The sequence below is a fragment of the Asterias rubens genome, chromosome 21 (genome assembly GCF_902459465.1).
Source record: "Asterias rubens chromosome 21, eAstRub1.3, whole genome shotgun sequence".
In the NCBI taxonomy this organism is placed as follows: Eukaryota; Metazoa; Echinodermata; class Asteroidea; order Forcipulatida; family Asteriidae; genus Asterias; species Asterias rubens.
This window is the reverse complement of record NC_047082.1, coordinates 10,179,883-10,204,987: the sequence shown is the minus strand read 5'-3', so window position 1 is coordinate 10,204,987 and position 25,105 is coordinate 10,179,883. Positions and strand designations below refer to the sequence as shown.

Genomic DNA, 25,105 nt, shown 5'->3' with positions numbered 1-25,105 from the left:
AATTATTTTCAGTAATTAGCAATAGTGTCCACTGCCTTTAAAACAGGGCCACTGTACAACAAAGCAAACTGGAGCCCAATTTACTTCAGAGCACACAAAGGAAATAAGCAACATTTTAACATGTTGAGAAAACAGCAAATCAAGGGTAGAATTTCACATTAAATCATTTCAGGCTTGCTTACCAACATCTTCATGGCAAGTAAGCTTTCGGATGAAAATTACACAACCTCTCCCCGACTCTACTTTTTGAACTGAGCTCAACCCATCATAATATTATACAATTCGAGAGATTCGAAGCATTAATTTATAACTTTATTATTAACATTATTACAACCATTTTTGAATCGGGGAATGCCAAAACAAAACAGCTTTGCTCCAAAAATCAAGTTTACAACATGCCACTGTTATAGTTCAAGTTTATAGTTTAAAGAGAAAACCAAAGTCTACAATATTTAATAAAATGGAACGTTAGTAACAAGCAGTCTTAAATCTTTCAGCAATGTTTATAAACTTACATTGAGTACATTTTGTTCCCAGTGCTTGCCATAACTTGATCTGATGCACTGACTTTTCTAAAGGTGAAGCCGTATCCGATTTTGCGGCTACAGCTACGGCTACGACTGTTGCTAAGAGTGTTGCTAAGGACATCATACGCCTCAATGCACGATGAAGCAGAAATAAAGCCGCCATTTCGGAAACGGTCTATGCGTCTCCGCTTTTTATTTGAAACAACTATGGAAAGCCTCTTGTCACAAACAAACATTTAATTATTTACAGTCGAGGTATATATAGTATATACAAATAACAATAGTAATAACAACATTCAAAAACGCTTAAGGTAAACCCCCCCAAGCAAAATAAAATAATGAAAGTACACTAAACAAGAAGAAAAATATTAATAAGAGAGAAGCTGATAAATAGTTTTTAAATAATGTACATATAAAAATCAAATGCGCCCCTCACAGTACATAAAACCAAAAGTGAAAATTTACAATTTTATTTAATTTTAAAAGTCACATTTCCATAGAATACTGCGGAAGATTTCAAAGAAAGGCTCTTAAATAAGACGAAGAATTAAAATATTCACTCCAGCAAAAATCAATTGTGTCCATAAATTCTTCTACGAAATGTTTCTGCAAATCTCCGGCAATGAGCAACAAGGTCTGTTAATCTGCGTCATCGTTGAGGGCGGTCTCATGTTGGTTGTTTCACCAGCCAATCAGAAACTTCAGTGGAAAAACATCTAAAAATGAAAGAACTCTTGAGTCGTCCAATCGTATCGCTCGTTAGATCACGATCCGTTGGCGGGAACACAGCCCAGCAACGCCCCGGCGTAGAGTCTCGAGCGCATCGGCCATTTCTGCAGAAACGAGAAAAAGTAAAAACCTATGAGATTATTAAGAAAAACAAACAAAACCAGGTAAAAACCAAAAAGATGGATGCTTTTTATTACAAGAGAACCACCTTTTATCAACAACTCGAACCAAATTACATAGAACAAAAGAATCCCTTAAAAACCCGAATAACCCCTAATAATAATAATAATAATAAATACAAATAACTAAAATAAAATTAAATAAATAAGTAAATAAGTAAATAAATAAACAAATAAATAAATATTAAATAAATAAATATTAACAACAACAACAACGACATCAACAACATAAAAAAACAAAAACATAAAACAATACTAAATAAATGTGCTAAACTTCTTTGCGAATATAAAACCGAAGAAATATGAACACAATCAAAATGGTGGAGCTCATAATTTTGCTCGCAAAAAAAAAAGAGTAGAAGGGTAAAAGGTTAGGAAACATGATCCCCGATCGAAACAATTGCATTATGAATCGGACCAATCAGATCCGTCGACACATAGCTCTTAGCAGCTGCCAAGAAAGTTTCCTGCCGCGCTAGTCTTCACTGGGTCAACTACGGTGGCCTCAAGAGGACAGGTGTCCAAATAAAAAAACATAACATTTTGCTGTGTATTCTATTTTAAGAGCATTTTTGTGTTATGATGATTTTGGACGGGGTGCAATACATGAACGTTTTAATGTAAAGAGCCAGGAACACCAACGTAGAGGCTACATAAACATATTTGCAAGATTATTCAAATACCAGCAATGCTATTTCGAGAAGGAGCCATGGCAGAGTTGGTCCCATTTGATCGATTTGTTTCTTTAAAACTAGCGTTGCACTGGATTAATTACTCCTCATTACAACCCCAAATTACCATCCACTGTGTTTCATTTCCTAGTAGGAAAAGCATACACATTATTGTAAACGTATGGGTCATGTTACACGGTGCAATTTACAGACAACCAGTTCCAGGCAATCTTATAGAAGAGAATCCATTCACATTTGAATGTTCTCAAAATTTCCTTGAGAATCGTAAGACATTTTCATTAGAAATAACTATTGCTACCAAAGTGGTCCTGTAGCATGCATTGCAGTTGGTTGCCTCCAAGTTGCCTGCAAAAGTTGCCTTGTGTGATAAGGCCATAAAGGTCCACGCGGGAAGAACAGACTAAATAAAACCCGATCAATTTAGCATGTCATTTTGATTTACGCGATAGTTCGAGATATAACGGAGTCTATTTCTGTCTTTAATGGGCGATATATTTCCTCCCACTTCAGTTGCCTCATTATCGCTGCAAAGTCAATGAGGTACATCATAACGTCAAAGGTTTGTTTTAACGAGGAACTGGCGTCAACGTTGTTTCATCGAGGTCGTAATGACATGTCAGTTATAGATGACTGGGTAGGGAGAGAGAGAAACGGACGGGGGGAGAGAGAGGCTGAGGCACGGGGGTCGTTGGCCCCGGAGAGTAAGGGCTGAAACTTCACAAATCTCGGAGTTCAAACTTTGTACTCGCACTACACGTGTTGAAGATCATGCTGCCAAAAAAATGGCTTGAGATACTTACTCCGACGTGAAACACTTTCGAAAGCAATCACATCGCTAGGTCATGATGTTGCGAAGGAAGGCCGAACACTAGACTTGATTCAAGTCCCATTCTCGTGTGAGAGGTCCCTAAGCTAGTACCCCAACTTACCATGAAACAACTCGTAGCGTACTACAATGCGCGCTCGTCGTCAAAATGTGGTCCCGAGAATAGAACAGGTTTTGGAATGCAGAGCATCATAAAACAGTAGTTTCCTGGGGATGGCACGGGATTGGGACTTGAGTCAAGTCTAGCCGAACTCAGGCTTATGGGTCTAGGCACACATTGAGGTTGATTTCACCTGGTGTGAGACATAGACCATTAAAGGCAGTGGACACTTTTGGTAATTACTCATAATAATTATCATCATAAAACCTTTCTTCATTACGAGTAATGGGGAGAGGTTGATAGTATAAAACATTGTGAGAAACAGCACCCTCTGAAGTGACGTAGTTTTTGAGAAAGAAGTAATTTTCCACGAATTTGATTTCGAGACCTCAAGTTTAGAATTTGAGGTCCCGAAATCAAGCATTATGAAAGCACACAACTTCGTATGACAATGGTGTTTTTTCTTTCATTATTATCTCGCAACTTTGATGACCGATTGAGCTCAAATTTTCACAGGTTTGTTACTTTATACATATGTTGATATACACCAAGTGAGAAGACTGGTTTTTGACAATTACCAATAGTGTCCACTGTCTTTAAATTACGATTTTTTTAGAGTGACCGAGAGCGCAGAAAAAATAAAGAAATAAAAAGTCACATTGTCCAAATTAAAAGCTGAGAATCATCAACTCGGGAAATTTCTGCCAGCTAATAAATGTAAAAGTCTCCGGTTGAGTATCATGGCATTTACTATTTCCATGCTGATTGCGGCAACATGTCATCAATATTTGTAAACGGTTTGTGTTCCTTTGGACTCACTTTGTGATTTGATACTGTGTCTTTACTTGTGGGTGTTATGAGATCGTCGCTGACGGACACTTTTCAGAGCTATATGCGCACATGCACATTTCTGTAGTGTTAGGCCGTGTCCGAAACGACGACTTCGGCTACAGCTACGTCTAGATCAGCGCGTCTACCAGTGTTGAAGAATAGGCAGACGCGCGCGATCTAGCCGTAGCTGTAGCCGAAGTCGCCGTTTCGGACACGGCCTAAGTGTTTGTTTTAGTCACCACTGTACTTCAATCGGAACATTTAGGTCTACTCTAAAAAATTCTTGGTCAGAATTGACCCGGATGCTGGTCTGGTGCGGCCTTATTGTCCGTGCTATTAGAGGGAGCCGTTTCTCACAATGTTTTATACTATCAAAAGCTCCCCGTTGCTTGTTACCGAAGTCAGTTTTTATGCTAACAATTGTTTTGAGTAATTACCAGTGCCTTTGAACATAAACACTGTATGCGCCTATTTTGGCAGCTCTACCAAATTCTGTATAACAGCCTAACTTTAAAGTTCAAAAGTATACCCGAAACTAAATTCATGCGTGTCATATCAACCATTGTGAACTCTGCCCAGCATCGATCATTAATCTTCGCTTATTGAACGATGAGCGGCTCTATAGCTATATACTTGATTCAAGTCCCGTTCTCGTGTCAGAGGTCCCTAAGCATATCGTGCCAACTAGCAGACAAGCCGGTTGGGACTTGAGTCAAGTCTAACCGAATAACCGACCAGCCTTTTTTTAGTATCGTGTCAGTCGTAAATGATGCGTGTAATGCTTGCAGTATTGATAATTAATCTTTCCGGTTATTGAATGTCGACGGATGGTTCGACGTTAACCGAATTTCTAAGTGCCCTCTTTCAAAACTCATTTATTATTCCACTTCGAGCTAAAGTGACTTGGGGTAACCTATACACTCCAATCTTCCTGACTTAAAGGGAAATTGTACCCTTGTTATTGAACCTTTTGAATGTTTTAATCCTACACATAAATGTAGCTGTGGGCAATAAAACTTACATCGTGACAATTTCATTTCTAAAGGTGGTCGCGATGTTGAGATATCGCTCAAAATCAATATCACTGAGTCTTTCCACGCAGGATAAATAATCACTATGGAGATAGGAATACCCAATCAGATTAAACTTTTTGGCTGAAAATATGATATTTGTTTTTTAACACATAACTGCATTACTTTGAAGATATGTTTCTCAAAATGCTTTATACTATCGAGAGTTGCTTAGAGGCTCCTCACCAACACTTTTTGCCGCTGTGGAGTTAAGGCTAGCTATGTAACAAGTCAAGTTGATAGATATTGGTGACAGGTTCGAATCAACGCAAGGATGTCATAGTCTACACTTTGTCGTCTCAAACGAAAATTTAAAGTTGTTGTTGGAATAAAATAAACATTTTCATTACTATTAAGGCACTATAGAAATACTCCGCTTACAGCATCCATCATTCGATACCAAAACATCGCACGAAGAATTTCTCATCAATTTTCTCTTTAATTCTGTCCAGCACAAGATCAATTTTACAAACCGTACATGTCGCTAAATACCAAGTTCGCAGTGCGAGATCCGGACGGGGGGCTCGTTCACATTACCCCGCCAGCGGGTCAAGAACCGCCGTTGCCCCCGGTCCCCTGACGGGGAAAAGGCCGTGGGGCGCCCGGTAAAGATCCGCCTTGTCTTCGCAAGACTGGGCGCCGGGCCTAATGCTCGACTGTCCCACGCAATTAGGTTGCCTCCGCTCGCTGAAAGACAAGCAGCTGACATTTATAGAGCTCATATTTTCTCTCCCCTCTGGATAATGTGACACTATGCAACTGGTTTATTGACCCCGTAGGCTATGCATGTCTGTGAGCAGCCGCCATCTTGCTTTTCATGGGTGTGAAACTTCACAGGATGAGAGCGAGGTTGGAAGCAGAATAGTATGTTCTCTTGCGTGTCTTACATTTTTGCACATGAGACATTTGCTGCAACATGGCGTCTAATATTATCACTTTACAAACGTCTTACTTTTCTACGGTCATTTCCATCATCATTAGAAGGACAGAGATTTGTCTCTGTTTCCATTAACACATGTATACTCGCTTTATGTAAAAGAGTGACAATGTTAGTCCTAGTGGTATCACTTTCACTCTTTGAGAGTGAAAGTCAATCTATTTGAGTGAAATTGGTACGAACTTCACTCTAAATCGAGTTGAAAGTGCCCGTCTTTCACTCTTAAAAGAGTTGTCCGCCATGTGGCTCTTTGCAAGAGTGGTATGGCGGACATAATGAGTTGTTTTTCACTCGTTTTCATTAAGAGAGTACCTTTCCCGTACATCGTATGTTCGTATTTTAATGCTTTTACTGTTCGTTTGTACTGCATTTGCCTACGTTAGTTTTGTACTCATTGTTGACTGGGACAAAGCATTAATGCTAATCTAATATAATATTATCTATTGTGAACCCCTTTGAGTGCAATAAACACATATTTGTTTAATTATATGGCTGCTTACTACTAGGAATATTTGCCTGGGATGCATGACCACTTGTGACTATTTCCTTTAAAATGCACCTGACTCTTCGGCGATCATTGCTTTACCCCCCCCCCCCCCACCCCCAGTCCTATCGCCACACAATTCCTGCTCATAAAACTGTCATCTTGAAGGTGATTAGGACCAGAATGAGACCCTTGTTTTCTACGACAGATTACTCACATCACTCATAAAAGAGATATATCTTATGAAAGGATCTAGAGTTGTCAGGCAGACCGTGGATAGCTCCACGGTCGAGTTGACACCGGGGGTTATAGAGTTGCTCAAGTATTGGACTGGAATGAAATTGATTGCTTCCTGGACGGAGGTGAACTAGTGTCGCCGTAGAGGGCGTTGATCATTATTGGGTGCGTTCGTTTAGCTTCCCTGGGGTCGATTTCACAAAGAGTTAGGACTAGTCCTAACTTAGGACTAGTCCTAAGAGATATACAAATTGCATAGATAGTCCTAAGTTAGGACGAGTAACTGGTCCTAACTCGAGATAAGACTAGTCCTAACTCTTTGTGAAATCTCCCCCCCCCCTCCCCCTGGGTTGCCAAGCCCTTGAGGAACAGTGCTGCCTTGAATACCTGGAAGTTTCAAGGGGCACCAAGAGAAATACATGAAAGGAGTGTAATAGTTTCCCCTCGTTGTACCTCTATGCAGAGTCAAGAAGTGGCTATGTTGGGTTGGTAATTGAACCACTCTTTACTATGATCATTGCATGATGAGACTACGATTAAAGCTATAGGCCTAGGCATACACGGCAATAGCACGAGAAGGAAATACTAATCTAAACAGTTTTCCCCAATCATTTCCCTTTTGCCCAAATTGAGACATCACTCGCCACCGTTGATAAACTCCTAAACTAGATCTCAACCGACGCGTGACGGCACCTCAGAGAAAACCCAACAAACCACACAGCCGTTGATGGCACTCTCGGTGCCCGTGTATTCCCCCGGCTGCGTGGGCATCTCTTACGCCGGGTATTCGGTGTGTCTCCTCCCATCAGATCCTCTTGGGGTGTACGGTGATAGTGTGACTGACCCTTGTGGCCCTCCTCCTACGATTGGAGCATGGTCTCTCGATGACCAAGCTAGTTTTTTTTTCATATCAAGAGGCTCTCTCGATTTCTTTTGTGTTCGATCCAACTTTTCATTTGCTGTTTTTATTTTACAAATGTTTCTTAGACACAAACTGCAGTCTATGTACGAGGGGCAGACACTGATGCTCTGGTCCTCGTATGGATTCGAACCGAGTGACCCTGAATGTGTAAGGACTGTAGTGTATACATGAAATGACTAGTAAGGACAGTTCATTCATCAGAATGACACAACAAGCTACAAAAAAATGACACGGTAACAAAATACAATGGAGACTGAAAAATTGATACAAACTCAAAATAATCACATAAACTTGGCTCACTGACCCCCTACCCTATTATTGAGCGAACCAACAAAATGGCAGCAGGTCTGATACTTCGCTGAGGCAATTGCCTCCATGCCCCCTGGTCATTGCCACGGTGCCATTGAAATGCTCCAGTCGAAATTTACAATTTCCTCATATAGGGTGTCATTTACCCTGCAGCAAAAAAAAAAGCCTGGGTGCCCTTACCCTTTCAAAAACGAAGCATATTATACACTGCCTGTGTTGATTCACAGAGAACTTAACTTGGGACACTGTCCTAGGAGATATTAAAAACTTAAAGGCAGTGGACACTATTGGTAATTTCTGAAAATAATTATTATCATAAAACCTTTCTTGATTACAAGTAATGGGGAGAGGTTGATGGTATAAAACATTGTGAGAAACGGCTCCCTCTGAAGTGCCATAGTTTTCGAGAAAATTTGATTTCGAGACCTCAAGTTTAGAACTTGAGGTCTCGAAATCAACCATCTAAACGCACACAACTTCGGGTGAGAAGGGTTATTTTTCTTTCATTATTATCTCGCAACTTCGATGACCGATTGAACTCAAATTTTCACAGGTTTATTATTTTATGCATATGTTGAGATACACCAACTGTGAAGGCTAGTCTTTGACAATAACCAATAGTGTCCACTGCCTTTAAGGCTAGTCCTAAGTCAGGACGAGTAACTCGTCCTAACTCGAGATAAGACTAGTTAGTTCTTTGTGAAACCCACCCCATCCCATCACAATCAACAGCCGTCGATCGCACCACGACATGCAACCGACGAATCAAAACTCAAACAAGACACTCTCCTCTGGAAACCCAAACCCTCGTTTGTCTGAAAGAAAATGCAAGAGAAGTATTTCCATCTTAATCGCCAACAATTCCTCGTCTCCACTCAACACGAGGTGATCCACAACAAACATGACGGTGATACCATCCTACCGAGGAGGAATCCAAACCGATCCACGGCGTGCATCCGATCCGTCTGCAGCCATCACGCCCCCCGGGATACCTTTCAACAGCTTCTAAAGTTTCCTTTAGTTTTGATTTCTAATCCGTGATATGTCATGACTAGGCTGAATGGAAAGGAGGGGCTTCGCGAGTTTAAGCTTTGTTGAGTCCAGAGGGGGGTAGAAAGTGTCGCCACCTCGCCATTTTGCCTTGCGGGTAATGAACTTGTACAGAATGCCGACCGAACGGTAATAATTTTTTTTTCTTTTTCAATTCATTTCAATAAGGTTTATTAAAGGCAGTGAACACTATTGGTAATTACTCAAAATAATTATTAGCATAAAACCTTTCTTGGTGACGAGTAATGGGGAGAGGTTGATGGTATAAAACATTGTGAGAAACGGCTCCCTCTGAAGTGCCATAGTTTTCGAGAAAGAAGTAATATTCCATGAATTTGATTTCAAGACCTCAAGTTTAGAACTTGAGGTCCCGAAATCAACCATCTAAACGCACACAACTTTGTGTGACAAGGGTGTTTTTTTTCTTTCATTATCATCTCGCAAGTTCGATGACCGACTGAGCTCAAATTTTCACAGGTTTGTTACTTTATGCGTATGTTGAGATACACCAACTGTGAAGGCTAGTCTTTGACAATTACCAATAGTGTCCACTGCCTTTAAAGAAACCTAAAAATCTGCGCTAGAGATCCAGTTAACACTTTTCAATGTTTGGAGAAGAGTAGTAAGGCCCCAACTAATTAAATTGACAACAAATATCATCGGTTTGACCGTGCCATTCCTTTTTTTCCAAGAGCATGTGCTTAAAAATAAAACATTAAAAAAAGGTACCGTCTAGTGAAAAAAACAAACTTAAAATACACCTTTAGGATAGGCATTTTAACAGGGAAAATTAAAACAGGGGAAAATCACTTTTTGACAAAAGAGTCGATGAAATACATTTGGAAATTGCATCGAGTTTACCGAATCTTAATGTTGGTCCCATCCTTACACAATGTATGGCCCTTTTCGAAACCACGTCTTCGGCTTTGGATTCGGCTTCAGGCTCCGTCTTCTCGTCTGAAGCCCTGAGCATGTACGCAAAGCACGCGCAAATTGTGTTAGTTTTTACCTGGTTTTTACAGAGGGAGTCTGACAAAATTGGCTACATAAAGGTCTGAACTACTGCAAATTTAACATGAAAAAGAGTCAGTTTTTTAACAGGGTAAATATTACCTCTTTCTAAAACAACTATGTTACTTCATGTAGGCCTATACGGAAAAAGAGTCAGATTTACAATATTTGTCCTCCCAACCTCGCTTTGAGTATACTACTTTGAATGAGTTGAAATCAATATGGCTACATCGTTTTTACACAGGCCTATTATCGCACTATGTGTACATTATGACAGCAATATCAACATCCATAATAGCTTGTCCGTGCTTTCTCGACCATTCCTTTCTATTAAGCCAGTGCTCCTGTTACCTAAATATTACCAGTTAGATTTACACGTTGCGGTTTTATCGTGTTGGGACGAAGTTGCGTTGCCGCACGTACGGGCCGCGGGACGGGGGCTCGGTACGTGATGTGGCTCGGTGAAGGACAGATCACGGACTTCCGAATCAAAACAACAATTTCAACCTAGTTTGTGATACTTATTTATGATGTCATAGATGAAAGCAAACCGAAGGTTATGAAAAGATAGAAGTAAAAGTAAAACATTGTGACTGTGCCTTGTATATTTGTTTTATATTTGTTTATATTGCGCAGTACTGTATTTTGCAATGGCGAAATGTGTCAATTTCTTTTGCAAATTTTGATTTCAACTGGTTAAAAATACATCAGAAAATAATCTGAAAAACGTTGTAAATAGTGGTGGTGTTCCAAAACGGCTTGGCAAAAGTAAATTAATTTTTACAAAGTAATTCAGTAAATTAGAAATAAACAGGCCTACAAAGCCCAATTAGACGAAACACAGATTAATTAGTTTGTAAAAGATGTGCTTCAGAAAACAGTCTGCAAACAAAGCTTTATATTTCGATTATTGTTCAGGCAAGAAAAATAAGACTTGCTCCATTTCTCTCTCAATATTACACCAGATATGATCGAATGTTTGCACGACCATTTAAAATTACTTCTCTATATCACCCTCTGCTATACGGTTGCTGGTTTAAACAAAATTACAGTGCGCATGAATTTATATTGTTTACAAGTTTGCATACAAAACCAACCTGTGCCCAATTTCATGAAGCCTGTAAGCACAAAAAGTTGCCAAGCACAGAATAGTATTGCTTAGCAGAAGTAGGTTACCAGCCAAAACTACATTAAGTTCGGATGGTTGTGGCTGGTGCTCCACTCAATTTTGCTTAGCAAAGACACTTGTCCTGTAACCATTATTGTTGAAAACAAAAGCTCTATCTTTCTTTCTCAAATAATTAGTAACAAAAACTACACTCGAGGCCGGCCTTATAGGGCAATGGAACCCGTCAGAACGCGTCGAGTGGTAGCGGAGTGACGGGACCTACGGGATACCGGCTTGTTGGCCGGTAAGGCCCCGAGGCAACACGGCATACATCAAGCGGGTGCCGTACGCTCTCGACTCCGGGTACCCAAAAAAAAGCCAACCCATCAACTCTGATGGGTACAATATGATTACGATTGCCGGGAACAAACTAATAATATTATATCTTTTTTTATAGTAATTTGACTGCCTTATTGTTATTATTTACATTATTTAACTATTTATAAGAACTGTTTAAAAGTCTACCGAATTCCGAAATCTACTCGGCAGTAGAATGACGCTTTGGTATTTTCAAAGACCAGTATTCTCACTTGATACATTGCAAAATATGCTTAAAGTAATAACGCTGTGGACGACTCAATAGTGGTAATTGAAGTTGCAATAATGAAAGAAGAAATACCCTTGTTGCACACATTTTGTGCTTTCACAGATACCTAAAAACGCTGCAGTCCTGAAGTCTTTTAATATTTGAGTGAGAAATTACCTCTTTCTCAAAAACTATATACATATACCTTACTTCAGAGGGAGCCTCTTTCACAAAGGTTTATAGGCCTACTATCAACAGTTCTCTATTGCTCGTTACCAAGTACGTTTTATGTTAACAATTGTTTTGAGTACTGCCGATAGTGTCTAGTGCCTTTAAAGAGGTTATTTTTTAAAGACACTGGACACTATTGGTAATTGTCATAGACTATGTCTTCTCACTTCGTGTGTCTCAACATATGCATAAAATAACAAACCTGTGAAAATTTGAGCTCAATTGGTCGTCGAAGTTGCGATAAAATGATGAAAGAAAAAACACCCTTGTCACACGAAGTTGTATGCTTTCCGATGCTTGATTTCGAGACCTCAAATTCTAAATCTGAAGTCTCTATATCAAATTCGTGGAAAATTACTTCTTTCTTGAAAACTATGTCACTTCAGAGGGATCCGTTTCTCACAATAATGGTTTATACTATCAACAGCTCCCCACTACTCGTCACCAAGCTTTTATGCTAATAATTATTTTAAGTAATTACCAATAGTGTCCACTGCCTTTAAAGCCATGCCTCGCAGTTAGAGCTAGCCTTATGTATTTCTTACTTGAAGTTCAAGGATACCAACCGTGGTGTTACGACGTTTACAATTTCAAACAGATTTTCAAGGCAGAGCTCGAATAAAAAAAAGATGACAACAAGATCACAGGACTAGTAACTTGAACTGAGGTTTATAACTGAACCAGAGATGTATTTTACACTTTTAAATAAACGCTATTTCTTTGTTTTCCATATGGTTTTTATTTGCTCAACTTTTTGAAAATGTTTTTGACACACTCTCTTTTTTCCAGTTCGTATGATATTTAATAATTATAAAAAAAGTAACTGATCTATATGTTGGTGAGATTGTTGTTACTGTTAGAAAAAACTACTCAAAATATCAGTAACATCATTGAGAGCATAAAACTAACTTCAAAATATTATTTTATGAGCTGTGTATAAAGGTCACCGATAGAGGGTGTTTAGTCTTTGCAGGTGTGAGCCGTTCGCTGCTTCGCGAACCAGGCACTGTCCCTGCGGCGGCTACACGGTCTCGTACGGCGGGCCAAGATCAAGGGGTTACGGCACCGGACGCTGAAGAGTGACCCGGTGTCGATGCCCCCATCGGTCAGGTGTGTTGGTATCAACCACCTTCAAGAGTGACCCACGCTAACTCATGTGTGGTCTGAGAGAGGCTACTTATGGTCATTGTCTCCAGCTTTTGTCCGGTTAATTTATAAGGTCATGAAAACAAGGTCTCTTCATAAATCTAGCCCGAGTAGGAGTTAATGACAACAAATCAATTTTTACCCTTTTTAAAGCCTAAATTATTTTGTTAACAGTTTGTACACGAAGCTTTTGTTATAGTGTTTAATTTCAAGGATTTCAGTCTAAACAAAGCTTGACGATGATTTATTTCGATTGTTCAAAGTGGGTTTTATTTTTGTTACACAGTTTAAAAATCCATTAAGCATATAATATCAAACACGAGTAAAAAAAAAGGAGTATAACATCATTTGGTTTTAGAAAGTAATAGAATAATATGCATAATGTACTGAAAATGCAAAGAGCAAATTAGTCTGACATCTTTTTGGTGCGATAAATCAGTACTCAGTACTGTCTGAGGGCACTCTGAGAACACGACCAAGATGGCACAAAGACGGAGACAACGGAGGCGATAGTCTTTGTTACCCTTGACTAAGGCCGGATCCGGAACGGCTGCGGCTACGACCGTTGCCAGGGGGTGTTGCTAAGGGCGTCCTATACTTCAATGCACGACGCGGCGATCCAGCCGTAGCCGTAGCCGTAGCCGCCAATTCGCATACGGCCTTAGCCTTGGTGCTTTGGACCCTTCTCAAAGATGCAGGTCCATTTTCATAGAACTGCTTCAGCAGTTGCTTAACAATAATCTGGTTAGCAGAAGTGAGCAGGATACCGGTCACAAATTGTGTAGGTGTGGTATGGTACTTTGGCTGGTAACCCTATTCTGGTAGCGGTTAGCATTATTTTGTGCGCTTAGCTACCTTTGCGCTTATTAGGGTCCAGATGACAGCCAGATGAAGGTATAATACGGACCCCAAGACTGCTATTTTGTCCAAGATACAAAACACGCGAGTCCCCCGCAATGCTACTTATTTCTATTACTTACGAACCATTAATCATCACACGGGACCTATATGTAAAGATTGTTTAATGTTTATAATATACAAAAACCCTTTTTAATGGCGCTATAATGATGTGTCTGTCTAAACAGTTTGATCAACTCTCGAGAGGGGGAAGAAAGCTCTGGGTTTAATGGGAAGAAGGAGCAATTATTTCCCGCCTACAATGTTTGAGTCTGACCCAATAATCTATGCGTCAATTCCAGCCTTCTCTTGGTCGCCATGTTGGTCCATTGACCGATTTAAAGGGACGGTACTTATATTTTTATAAATTTTATTTTAAATCTTCGAACAGTAAAACATCTGGACTAGTCCAAGGACCAGAGTTAAAAGAAAACTGTCATCAAAAGATGTGTCTTCCACATTGGTTTTAAACAAAAAAAACTAAACTGTTGCTACACTCCAAAATGTTAAAATTATAAATTGAAAATCGATGTTGGATCTTTTTTGCGGCTAGTTCAAAAGGAACATGTGTTCTATAGTTGGAAAAGGGCTTTTCTGAGTTCTTGTATACCTGTACACAAGACACACGGCTTAATGTCCCATCGGGACGACAAAGCAACTATGGTTGACTCATCAAAATACACAAGTGCCAAAACCGGGACTCGAACCCACACTCTGCCGAGTCAGGAACACTAGAGCTTGAGTCAAGTGCTCTGAAAAGCTCGGCCACGACATACCACATTTAAAAAAAATCGCACAATAGTTCCTGTGTTATAGTCATTTTCTGTGGGTGCGTTCGTTTAGCTTCCCTGGGTCGACCCCGGTGTGTGGCGGTCTTTTTTTCCAGGACGAACGTGGGTTATTATCTGCACACGTTTGTCCTGGAAAAAAAACACGCCACACACCTGGGTCGACCCAGGGAAGCTAAACGAACGCACCCTGTATAGAGTCAGTTTGTAGACGAGCAGAGTATACTGTTCGAAACGTCGAGAACATACCGGCTCTTTTCAGAGCCAGCACTCCCTCAAAAAAAGATATACATGGTTGTACCCGCAAGTTTACTATTCAGTATTTAAAGTTACTTCTTATTTTTCACACCATGCAAAGCTTCAAACACCACTAAACCCTTCGAGCATAGCCCCTTTAATGACTTGTTCAGTCTGTCAGCGCATGGGCTCGTGGATGGCGAGAAAGTTAAACAAACATTACGGTCCAAAAAGAACTGATAAACTTCAAGAAAAGCGACGGGCATTATTACTATCGATATTGGGTTTTGATGAGCTATAAAACTCTATAAAAACTATAGAAATATGAAACTTGACTGGCCAAAAGTGCAAGTCGTGTATTGTATTGGTTTTTTTTTTGTCGCGTAGATGCGGCACTTGGTTTGTTTATATATCAAGAAATTAGGGGAGAAATGCCACGCTGTAACAAAAACATTTTGGATACCATGGTCCGCGGTCACTGTACTGCATGGGCATGAACAATTATTATAAGTGTGCATGTACAGTGAACGTTTTTCTCGAAGACTTTTTCAAATCTGACATCAGAGAATGACAGAAAACCTTCACAAGGGATTATAAGAAGTACTGGAAAGGAAGATAATGCGAGATGGAACATAAATATTGCTGCAACGGTAACATGTTGAAGAAGAGTCTGTGATGAGACCTTTCTTTGAACTTGGTTGTGACACAAAAATTGTACCCACCACACCAACGGCCATCCGAAGACAGCCGGTTTTGAGCAACAACCGAGCCTTATTCCATAGAGCTGCTTAAGCAGAAAATAGTGCTTAAGAAATTGCTGCTAAGCGACAATAAGTAAGATCCCAGTCACAAACTGTACACGTGACATGGCATTTTAGTTGTTTAACTTAGTCTAGTAAGTAAAAAGCACAATGTTTTCGTACTTGGGCCCAGAACTTGAGTCCGGTGCAAGACATTGTGGCCATCAAGACATACCTCGGAAACATTATAACATACTATCAATAGAGAGACGTAAAGATGCTAAGCGTAAACATTCCGCTTAGCAAACAACTTGCCAAAGACGGTGGTTTAGAGTGCATAGAGAAAGGCAACGGCCTTGGCAATGGATAGCTGCTGTATGCACATGGGCCGATCAAGGATTCTTTGGGCCGATCAAGGATACTGGGCCGATTAAAGAACTGTAAAGCGACTTAGCATTGGCAGCGTGAACCTTGAACCCAAGCTATAGGTGCACAACCCTGGGCCGATCAAGGACACTTGGTCCAATTAAGGAATTGTAAAACAAATATGTGAGCATTGGTAATAATAGTGTAATCCAAGCTGGGTGCATCAGAAACTGGGCCGATCGCAAAATAAATATTTAAGAAAATTTAAGAATTATTGTAAACGATGTATGCATTGACGTAAACCGTAAACATAAGGCAAATATGCACTCAAACTCTGGCAATAAAAAGTGCTCAAATTAGTCGACATACATTTGATTTTCTTACCAACGGTGGCATTTCAGAATATGATTTCCCACGATGCTTACTATTATACTGCTACCGCCTTTACAAAGAGGCTTTCGGATAAACCGCTTACACAACTTTCTGTCTGTGTCCTTACCAAAGTATAATCTTCGGTTTTTCAGTTCTTTATAAGAAAAGGTGATTTTTATTATTATTTTTTTTTATTTTATAGAAAGGAGCAAGTTTCACATTCTTGAGTTCACGTGTTCCATACTTCATTAACACCACTGACTAAAGGTGAACTTTCCCCGTGACCATTCTAAAACTAATAACACATCACTCGGGGCAACCTGACCCCCTTATTAACCCTAAGCTAAAAACAATCAGCCTAGAATAATAGAACTGATTATGGAGAGAAAAGAAATGAAACAATCACACACGCAACCCCACGTCGCACGTGTTTGGAGCCCAGTCCAAGGTGGCTTGCACCTCTCCGCACGCGCCCAGGTACGGCTTGATAGGGGTGTGTGAACCACGACACATTTACAACGGCCACGTCCGGTGAATATTTTTAAAGGCACTGCAACCGATTTCACAAAAAAAGCTAGGAGTAATCTTAAGGTTTACATGTTACAGCGCAGGGTTGGGACTCGTCTTAAGTCCTAAGATTAATCCTGGTTTAGGAAGAGTTTTGTGAAATCGACGTCTGGTGGTAATTACCCAAAATGCATATCAGCATAAAAACTTACTTGATGGCATCGGAGAGTTCGTAGTATAAAACATTTTGAGAAACGACTCCCTCTTAAGTTTCATATAGTATCTGTGAAAGACTTATTTCTCACTGAAAAATTTGAATCTGAAAAAGACTTCAAGCCTGAAACCTTTCTCATTCAATCTGAAGGCACACACATTTTGGGTGTTTTTCTTTCATTATTTTCTTGCAACTTCGATAACCAATGAGCCAAATTTTCACAGACTTGTTATTTTATGCATAAAATGTTTGGATACACCAAGTCAGACTACTGGTCTTTGACAATAATTACCAAAAAGTGTCGGTTCTATTTCACAGAGAGTTAGGACTAGGTCCTAACTTAGGACTAGTCCTGTAGGAGATATTACAAACTTAAGGCTAGTCCTAAGTTAGGACGAGTAACTCGTCCTACAGGTATGTTATTTTATGCATATGTTGAAATACACCAAGTGAGAAGACTGGTCTTTGACAATTACCAATAGTGTCCAGTGCCTTTAATGAGCGTTCACCATTTTGGGGCAAACGAATCGCCTGTCTAATTAAAAAGTGGCCGTGAGCGGACCATGAGAGCGCCACGCTGTGACGGCACTCCGTACCATCGGGCATCGCCCCGCTATTGTTTTTGTTCTCGTTCTGTGGTGATATTAATAGCAAGTCTATATTAAGTACACGTGCGGCGTATGCTTACGGGCATTGACTGCTAAATACGAGAAAAAAAGGTTAGAAGAGGTTTTTGGGGGAGGTTTGTTACTTTTTATAGGGTATCAAAAGGAATCAATCTGGCGGGAGAAAAGTTTTGAATTTTGGCCAGATCGCAGTCATGAGCAATACTGAGCTCAGCCCAAGCTATCTCACAGTGTGAACTTTCAATTATGCATTTTAAAGGCACTGGACATCTTTGGTAATTGTCAAAGACAAGATTCACACATATACATCGTCAAATAACGAATCTGTGAAAATTTGGGCTCAATTGGTCATCGAATTTGCAAGAGAATAATAAAAGACAAGACACCCTTGTTGCATTGTGTGCTTTCAGATGCATAATAAAAGTAGAAGTCTAGTATTATTTGAGTGAGAAATTAACCTCTTTCTCAAAAACGTAGTTACTTCAGAGGAAAAAAATTGCACTGTCTGATTTTATTAAATGTTGATATGAAAAACTTGTTTATCAGCCGTTTTTTTCAAATCTTGAATTTGTGTAGAAATTATGACAAATTATAAAATTTTCTATAATAGGCCAAAACCAATTTGCCAGGCATCGGAATCGCCTGGAAAGTGCAATGCTATTCTTGTTGTATAGACACAAGTCATGATCTATACTTTCTGTTTCACGCTGAATAACAAAAAGCATTTAAACCAAAAGCATTTTCCATAAAGTATTACAAGTTTTCCAAACAAAAACCAGCCCCGCGGTCGGTCGAGTTGAATGTATTCAACTCTCTCTCTCGACAGAGGACTCTCCCTGTCATCGGCAGCCGTTGAGAGCCGCTGACAGCCCGGCGGTTCGCTCGGCCTATTTGTGGTCGGCGTACGGTACACCTCGGTGTTTATGACGACACCAATATACAACCAACACTTTTAAGATGTTTCTGGTCGTGTACTATAAGGGTATAAATACATCACTCACACTCGGTAAAAAGGTCTAGGGGTTTCAGCGGCTCGTTCTATAAACATCTGTAATTGCCCTTTAAATGTTTTCTACTAATATTTAAGTACGACTTTTATGGTTGTGTTGACTTAGCTTGGTGTAGCATGTAATTTCTTGGATTGTACTCTCGTTGCGTCAGTGTGATTATATAGCTGTTGATGTATTTCTTGGTAAATTTATTGACAAGATTATTTTTAAGACTTAAACTTTTATGAAAGGGCGCACCACTTTACGGCTCATGCATAATGGGTAGGCCTACAAGTCAAACTATTACGCGTGCCAAACATTTTATTCCACTACTCGTTTTAAAACGTTTTCTTGTAATATCTGGTTCTAGTCAGTGTTTTTTTTTTAAGACAGTGTACACTATTGGTTATTGTCAAAGATTAGTCTCTACAGTTAGTGTATTTCAACATATGCATAAAACAACAAACCTGTGAAAATTTGAGCTCAATCGGTCGTCGAAGTTGCGAGATAATAATGAAAGAAAAAACACACTTGTCGTACGACGTTGTGTGCTATCTGATGCTTGATTTCGAGACCTCAAATTCTAAACTTGAGGTCTCGAAATCAAATTCGTGGAAATTTACATCTTTCTCGAAAACTATGTCACTTCAGAGGGAGCAGTTTCTCACAATGTTTAATACTATCAGCCTCTCCCCATTACTCGTAATCAAGAAAGGTTTTATGATGATAATTATTTTGAGTAATTACCAATAGTGTCCACTGCCTTTAACATAAGGGATGGAATTTCGTTTTTATATTTCACGATGAAATATATTTAATGAAATTAAATGAAATAAAAGACCCTTTGTATCGTGCCTGAGTATTCTCGCCTACACCGGAAGTTTTTTTTTTTTTTTTTTTTAGACAGATAAATTTATTTTAATCTTCTTGTTTTCAATAAAAATCATTATGGCTACAGGTATGAATGCCCACATTCATTTAGAATGCTTCAATTCTCTTAAGTTACATTGAGCTACCGGTTGAAACATCTCTGCAACTCGCGTTTGTGTTGATTAAAGAAATTGTATTTTGTTAGTAAACAAAGAAAACAAGATTTCTCTTTTTTTCTTTTCTTCTTTCATTCAGTCGTTCATTCTGACCCCTAAAAAATAACCCAGCACCGGAAAATGGAACTTTCAATGGGATAATAAACACCAAGCTGTCATCAGCAAATTTCTCTACTCATAAATATTGGTTTAACATCTAATTAGGATTATGAACTGCACAAACCGAGTAACTTATAGACAATAATAATTATCTAGTCGTATTGAAATAAGTGGTTAGCTCGGTAGAAATCGAACCCAAAACCCTGTGATTGCAAGTCCTGTAGTCTAATCACTTGACTCTTTCCTCCGTAAACACATCATTTCACTACTTTAGTTCAACACTTGGAAGAGTTTTGTTTAATCGACCGGTAGACTAGAAGTATCACTAAGATCTCACTTTTTTTTTTAACCGGAGTTTAACTGGAATCAGCAAATTTAGCTACCGGGCAATCTCGGTGGTCTAGTTGGTAAGACACTGCTTTAGAGTTAGGCCAACAAGTTGTGAACAAATTGTAACCACGGGCTTCGTCTAAAACTCAGAAAATATAGATTTTGTTCACACGTTTAAAGACACTGGACACCATAATTGCCAAAGACAGGTCTTCTCACTTGGTGTATCTCAACATGCATAAAATAACAAACCTGTGAAAATTTGAGCTCAATTGCTCGTCGAAGTTGCGAGATATTCTAAGAAAGAAAAAACACCCTTGTCACACAAAGTTGTGTGCTCTGCAGATGCTTGATTTCGCGACCTCAAAGTCTAATTCTGAGGTTTCGAAATTAAATTCGTGGAAAATTACTTCTCTTTCTCGAGAACTACGTCACTTCAGAGTGAGCCGTTTCTCACAATGTTTTATAGTATCAATCTCTCCCCATTACTCGTTACCAGGTATGGTTTTATGCTAATAATTATTTTGAGTAATTACCAATAGTGTCCACTGCCTTTGTAATTACCGTACAACCTCAATATAAATAGCCGTAATAATCATAGCTTTCGGTTATGCTCTTTTTTTTAATAGCAAGTTGGGATGATCGTACAATTACTGCATGCCTAACACTATTTCCTCAAAATGGAAGTCACAGGATCAAAAATGTGATAAAACGAAACAAATTCACAAACACAATTAAAAAAAACACACAAAGAAAAACAGCAAATAAACAAAATACACAAGCGATTCTAATGACCAACCTATATGTAAAGATGTACACATCTCAAAAGATTAAAGAAAACATTTGTGTTCTTGTACTAAACTGTAATTATTTGAAATAAGCCTTTAACAAATATATAAAAATATAAAAATAACAGAAAGCCAACATTTCTAAGCCTTAAAAATGTAGACTGGATTAAATGACGATATCGGACTAGTGACAAGACAAAATGGCGCACATACTTTTTAGTTTTTAATTTGCTTTATCAACGGAAGATGAATCTACGAAACAAAACTAACCTTAACTGGGTGCAGGTATCCATCAGCTTTCAGTCTGTGCTTCCTATCCGAGTTTGGTGCCGTCATATCACCGTCAGCTCCCCCGTTAGGTCTCGACTCTCTCCCCGCTCTCATGACGCTACTGACGGCTCCAATCTCCGGCACGTCTGCCTCACCGTCTAATGTCTTCATGAGATGGGCAATGTAGGTCGTAGCGAGCACTAAGACGTCGAGTTTAGAGAGTTTGGTGTCTGGAGGAACGGAGGGCAGAGATTTCTGCAGGTCGAGGAAGGCATCTCGGAGCGTCTTGACACGGGAGCGTTCACGGGCAGCGTTGCAGACCACTCCACACTCGTCCACGCTGCAGCTGCCGGTAGACGACGGGGAGGAATTCGAAGCAATACGGTCGGTCGAGGCTGCAGCTGCGGCGGCAGCAGCAGCGGCAGCGGCAGCGGCTGCTGCCGAGGCATTGCTCGGTCTTCCCCGTCCACGTTTGACGGGCTTGGGTTCTAGGTCTGATCTGGAGTCGGTGGTGATACCGGGATCTTTGCGTTTTCTGCCCCGTCTCTTCGGCTTGGCTTGGTCGGTACCTTCTTGGCTGTTTTCATTCCTCTCGCCAAGGAGGGTCAGTACTGTGGCCTCCATTTGGTCTGGGTCCAGCAATAACTCTGGCTGCTTTGTCATCTTCGGCGTGTGGAAATCCGTGTATTGTGAAAATAGGCCTTTCATTGACAAAACGATGGCCCCTTTTTTTGCAAGCTGTGTGATTAGCAGCAGTATTTTGAGAATGTTCTGCCAATACAAAAAGGTCCTTTTATTTAAAAGAGACCTATACACACATTGCGACTAACAACAAGAAAAAAAATATGTTCGGCGAAAACGTCCTGCTACGTTTCCCACAGTCGTGTCACACTCTGCTCTCAACTCCGCCGCCATTCGTGTTTTTTATAACTTCACGACAACTTTGTCACGACAACCCTAGCGACCAATCACAGGCAGGCTTTAATGGCAGAACCAGCAGGCGACTGCATTTCCACATAGGGGTGTACACAATCACCACTCAGCTCCTCAGGCGAGTCGACTTTGAGGGTGAACTTGAACCAAGTGCGGGGATCGGAGAACAGCTTGAGTCTCGAGTCAGTGCCGGGAGCGCAGTTCGGTGTTACTTGATACTTTACACGGTGGTGCTCTTGCAGCCTGCCGTGAACCCTCCAGCATGTTTTGAAGTGTACGGTCAATGTTAAATCATCATATAATTTGCGGTTTATACTTGTGAAAATATAGAGTTGACCGGCGACTACATGCATTTGAAGATCGCAGAAGAAGAAGAGAAAGAAAAAGTAGAGTAGCAGTTTGTGTATAAACATTCAACAAGGACTCAATTCTTTGCAAAATGCTATAAAACCTGCCTAATAGGTTTGTCTGCATCTTTCACAACGTATAGCTTCCATTGGCTTTAATTTACATCAAGTTTTTGACCACTCGCTATTTTCTGTGAATGTTTTATCGTTTTTGTATTGTGTTTGTTTATCTTGGCTTTGTACATTTATAACCAGTTTACTTTGTATTGTTTGTAACTCTATGCATTTGATTTACAGTGACACTTTGCATTAAATTGTGCAATTTGATCTAATTTAGAAAGACGCTCTTGGATATTTACCCCGGTGCTCTCTTCCTAATTACCAGTGAGCCTTTATCGTTGGCTTGTGCACGCTTTGCCTTGTTCTCTATTATTGCTTTTAAGTGATCTCAATCGTATAGGTGGGGGGGGGGGGCAGGAGAAAGTATAGGAACTGTCCTTAACTGAAAAAGGACGAGCATTCACAAAAAACACAAAATGTACGTCTCAAGATATAGTAGCAACCAATTTATTCTTGACCAGAAAATAAAATAGCAGGATACATAGTATAAGTACACTCTATATCACTGCATATCAAAATGCGGTCTTTTAAAACGACCACTCCATGAACTCCCACCAAAAAATAATTACCCAAAGAAATGATATTATTATTTGCTCTTTCCCCGCTGCAAGCTTAACGGGGAAGCGAAAGTTCAAAGATCGGCAGCGCAAACTTGTTCCAACAGCGTATCATAATGTGCATAAGTTAACGCAACACTGAGGTCACACTTTACTACCCTCTATAAATTTAAAAGAGTGAAAAACACCACTCTTTACGTTTCGAGTTGTCCCTCATATTGCTTTTTAAAAAGAGTGGTGGTTATTTTCACTCTTTTAGAGGGGTTTCACTCCAGGACAGAGTGAATAAATCGCTTAAAAAGATGCAAACTTCAATCTAAAAGAGTGGAAGACCACTCGAAAAAAGAGTTGTCCTTCATAATGCCTCTCCTGTTCACTTTTTTTGCATTCAGAGTGATTCGTACAATCGATTTGGTGTACATTGGTCTGAAAAACAAAGATGGCTGTACTATAGCAAGGGTTTATAATCAAACCTAATAATCAACTTTTAAAAACAAGTTGTTATTGATGTACAAAAGTTCATTTTCAAAATCAACGTTAATTAGTAAGTCAACGAGCTCCACTTCCCTTCCTTATGAACACCACTGACTGAACGTGAACTTTCTCTATAACCATGACAAACTAATAATACATCACTCGGGGCAACCTGACCCCTTTATTAACCCTAAGCTAAAAACAATCAGCCTAGAATAATAGAACTGATTAAGGAGAGAAAAGAAATGAAACAATCACAGCTGCAGACCGAGGCGTGTGATTGTGCTGCGAGCCCGGTTCAAGGCACTGGACACGTTTAGTAATTACTGAAAAAGGTTAGCATACAACTTACTTATCGAGCAATAGTGAGAGCTGTCGATAGTATACAACTATTGACTGCGTCGAGTGCTATGGTTAAAACTATGACTCCCGAGGTGATCCCCGGAATACTGTACTATTAAGTTACAGACCTGAATGCTACAACGGACGACGCAAATACAGATTGCGAACACTTTTACTGTGCTGCATGTAGTGTCATGTAATCCGAAATGGTTACAGACTATTAATTTATTATCCTCGTACACGCAACGGACGTCTGGGTACTGCACGCCGTGTGATAGTCTTCGGACTAGCGCACGGCAAACCGATGCACTATCACACGGCCGTCGTCTAGTAAAACTAAGACATATCATGTGACGCGCTCTAAACCAATGAAAAGGCACAATATTTGTAAGGGGTGTTATAATATAAAACATTGTGAGAAACGAGGACGGACTTAGATCAGACCTGCAAGTTTCTCAGGCATCTGAAAGCACACAGATTAACTGTACATGTTTTTTCTTTATTGTTTTCATGCAACAGTTGAGCACAAATTTTCACAGATTTGTTTCATGCATATGTTGGGATACACCAAGTGACAATACTGGGCCCAATTTCATAGAGCTGCTAAGCACACACATTTGCTTAGCATGAAATTTCTTCCTTGATAAAAACAGGATTACCAACCAAATTTCCATTTGTTGCTTAATGCTTGTTGTTGGTATTCAGCTGTTGTTTGTTTATCCTGAAAGTCACGAGGAAATTTGGTTGGTAATCCTTTTTTTATCAAGGCAAAAATGTCATGCTAAGCAATGCTTTTGTGCTTAGCAGCTCTATAAAATTAGGCCTTGGTCTTTGACAATGAACCAATGTGCCCAGTGTCTGTAAGGTTGTTTGTTTGCACCCCTCCACAAGCGTCCAGACACGGCATTGAGGAATCCTGAGTAATTTTGATCATAAAGGTAGCTCGCTTTTTTTTTCTAGGCAGGGAGAATGTGCCGAGTTTCTTGTGTTTTTGTTGTTTCTTTGAAAGAAATGACAATGAAATTATCTTTTCATGAAATTGTCTTTTAAATGAGCAAAAGGCAGAAGAGACCATCAAAACTGAACAC

The 25,105-nt window shown here is 39.8% G+C and overlaps 1 protein-coding gene across 1 annotated transcript; it reads right to left on the bottom strand.

Annotated features, from left to right (window-relative positions):
• Window positions 1-1,136: 1,136 nt before the first annotated feature.
• On the bottom strand, window positions 1,137-21,918 carry LOC117304904 (transcription factor 24-like). Its single transcript, XM_033789552.1, has 2 exons — window positions 21,245-21,918; window positions 1,137-1,360 (listed from the first exon to the last, which is right to left on the bottom strand). The coding sequence occupies exons 1-2, from the start codon at window positions 21,905-21,907 to the stop codon at window positions 1,292-1,294; spliced, it is 732 nt and encodes a 243-aa protein (XP_033645443.1). The 5' UTR covers window positions 21,908-21,918; the 3' UTR covers window positions 1,137-1,291.
• Window positions 21,919-25,105: the final 3,187 nt, after the last annotated feature.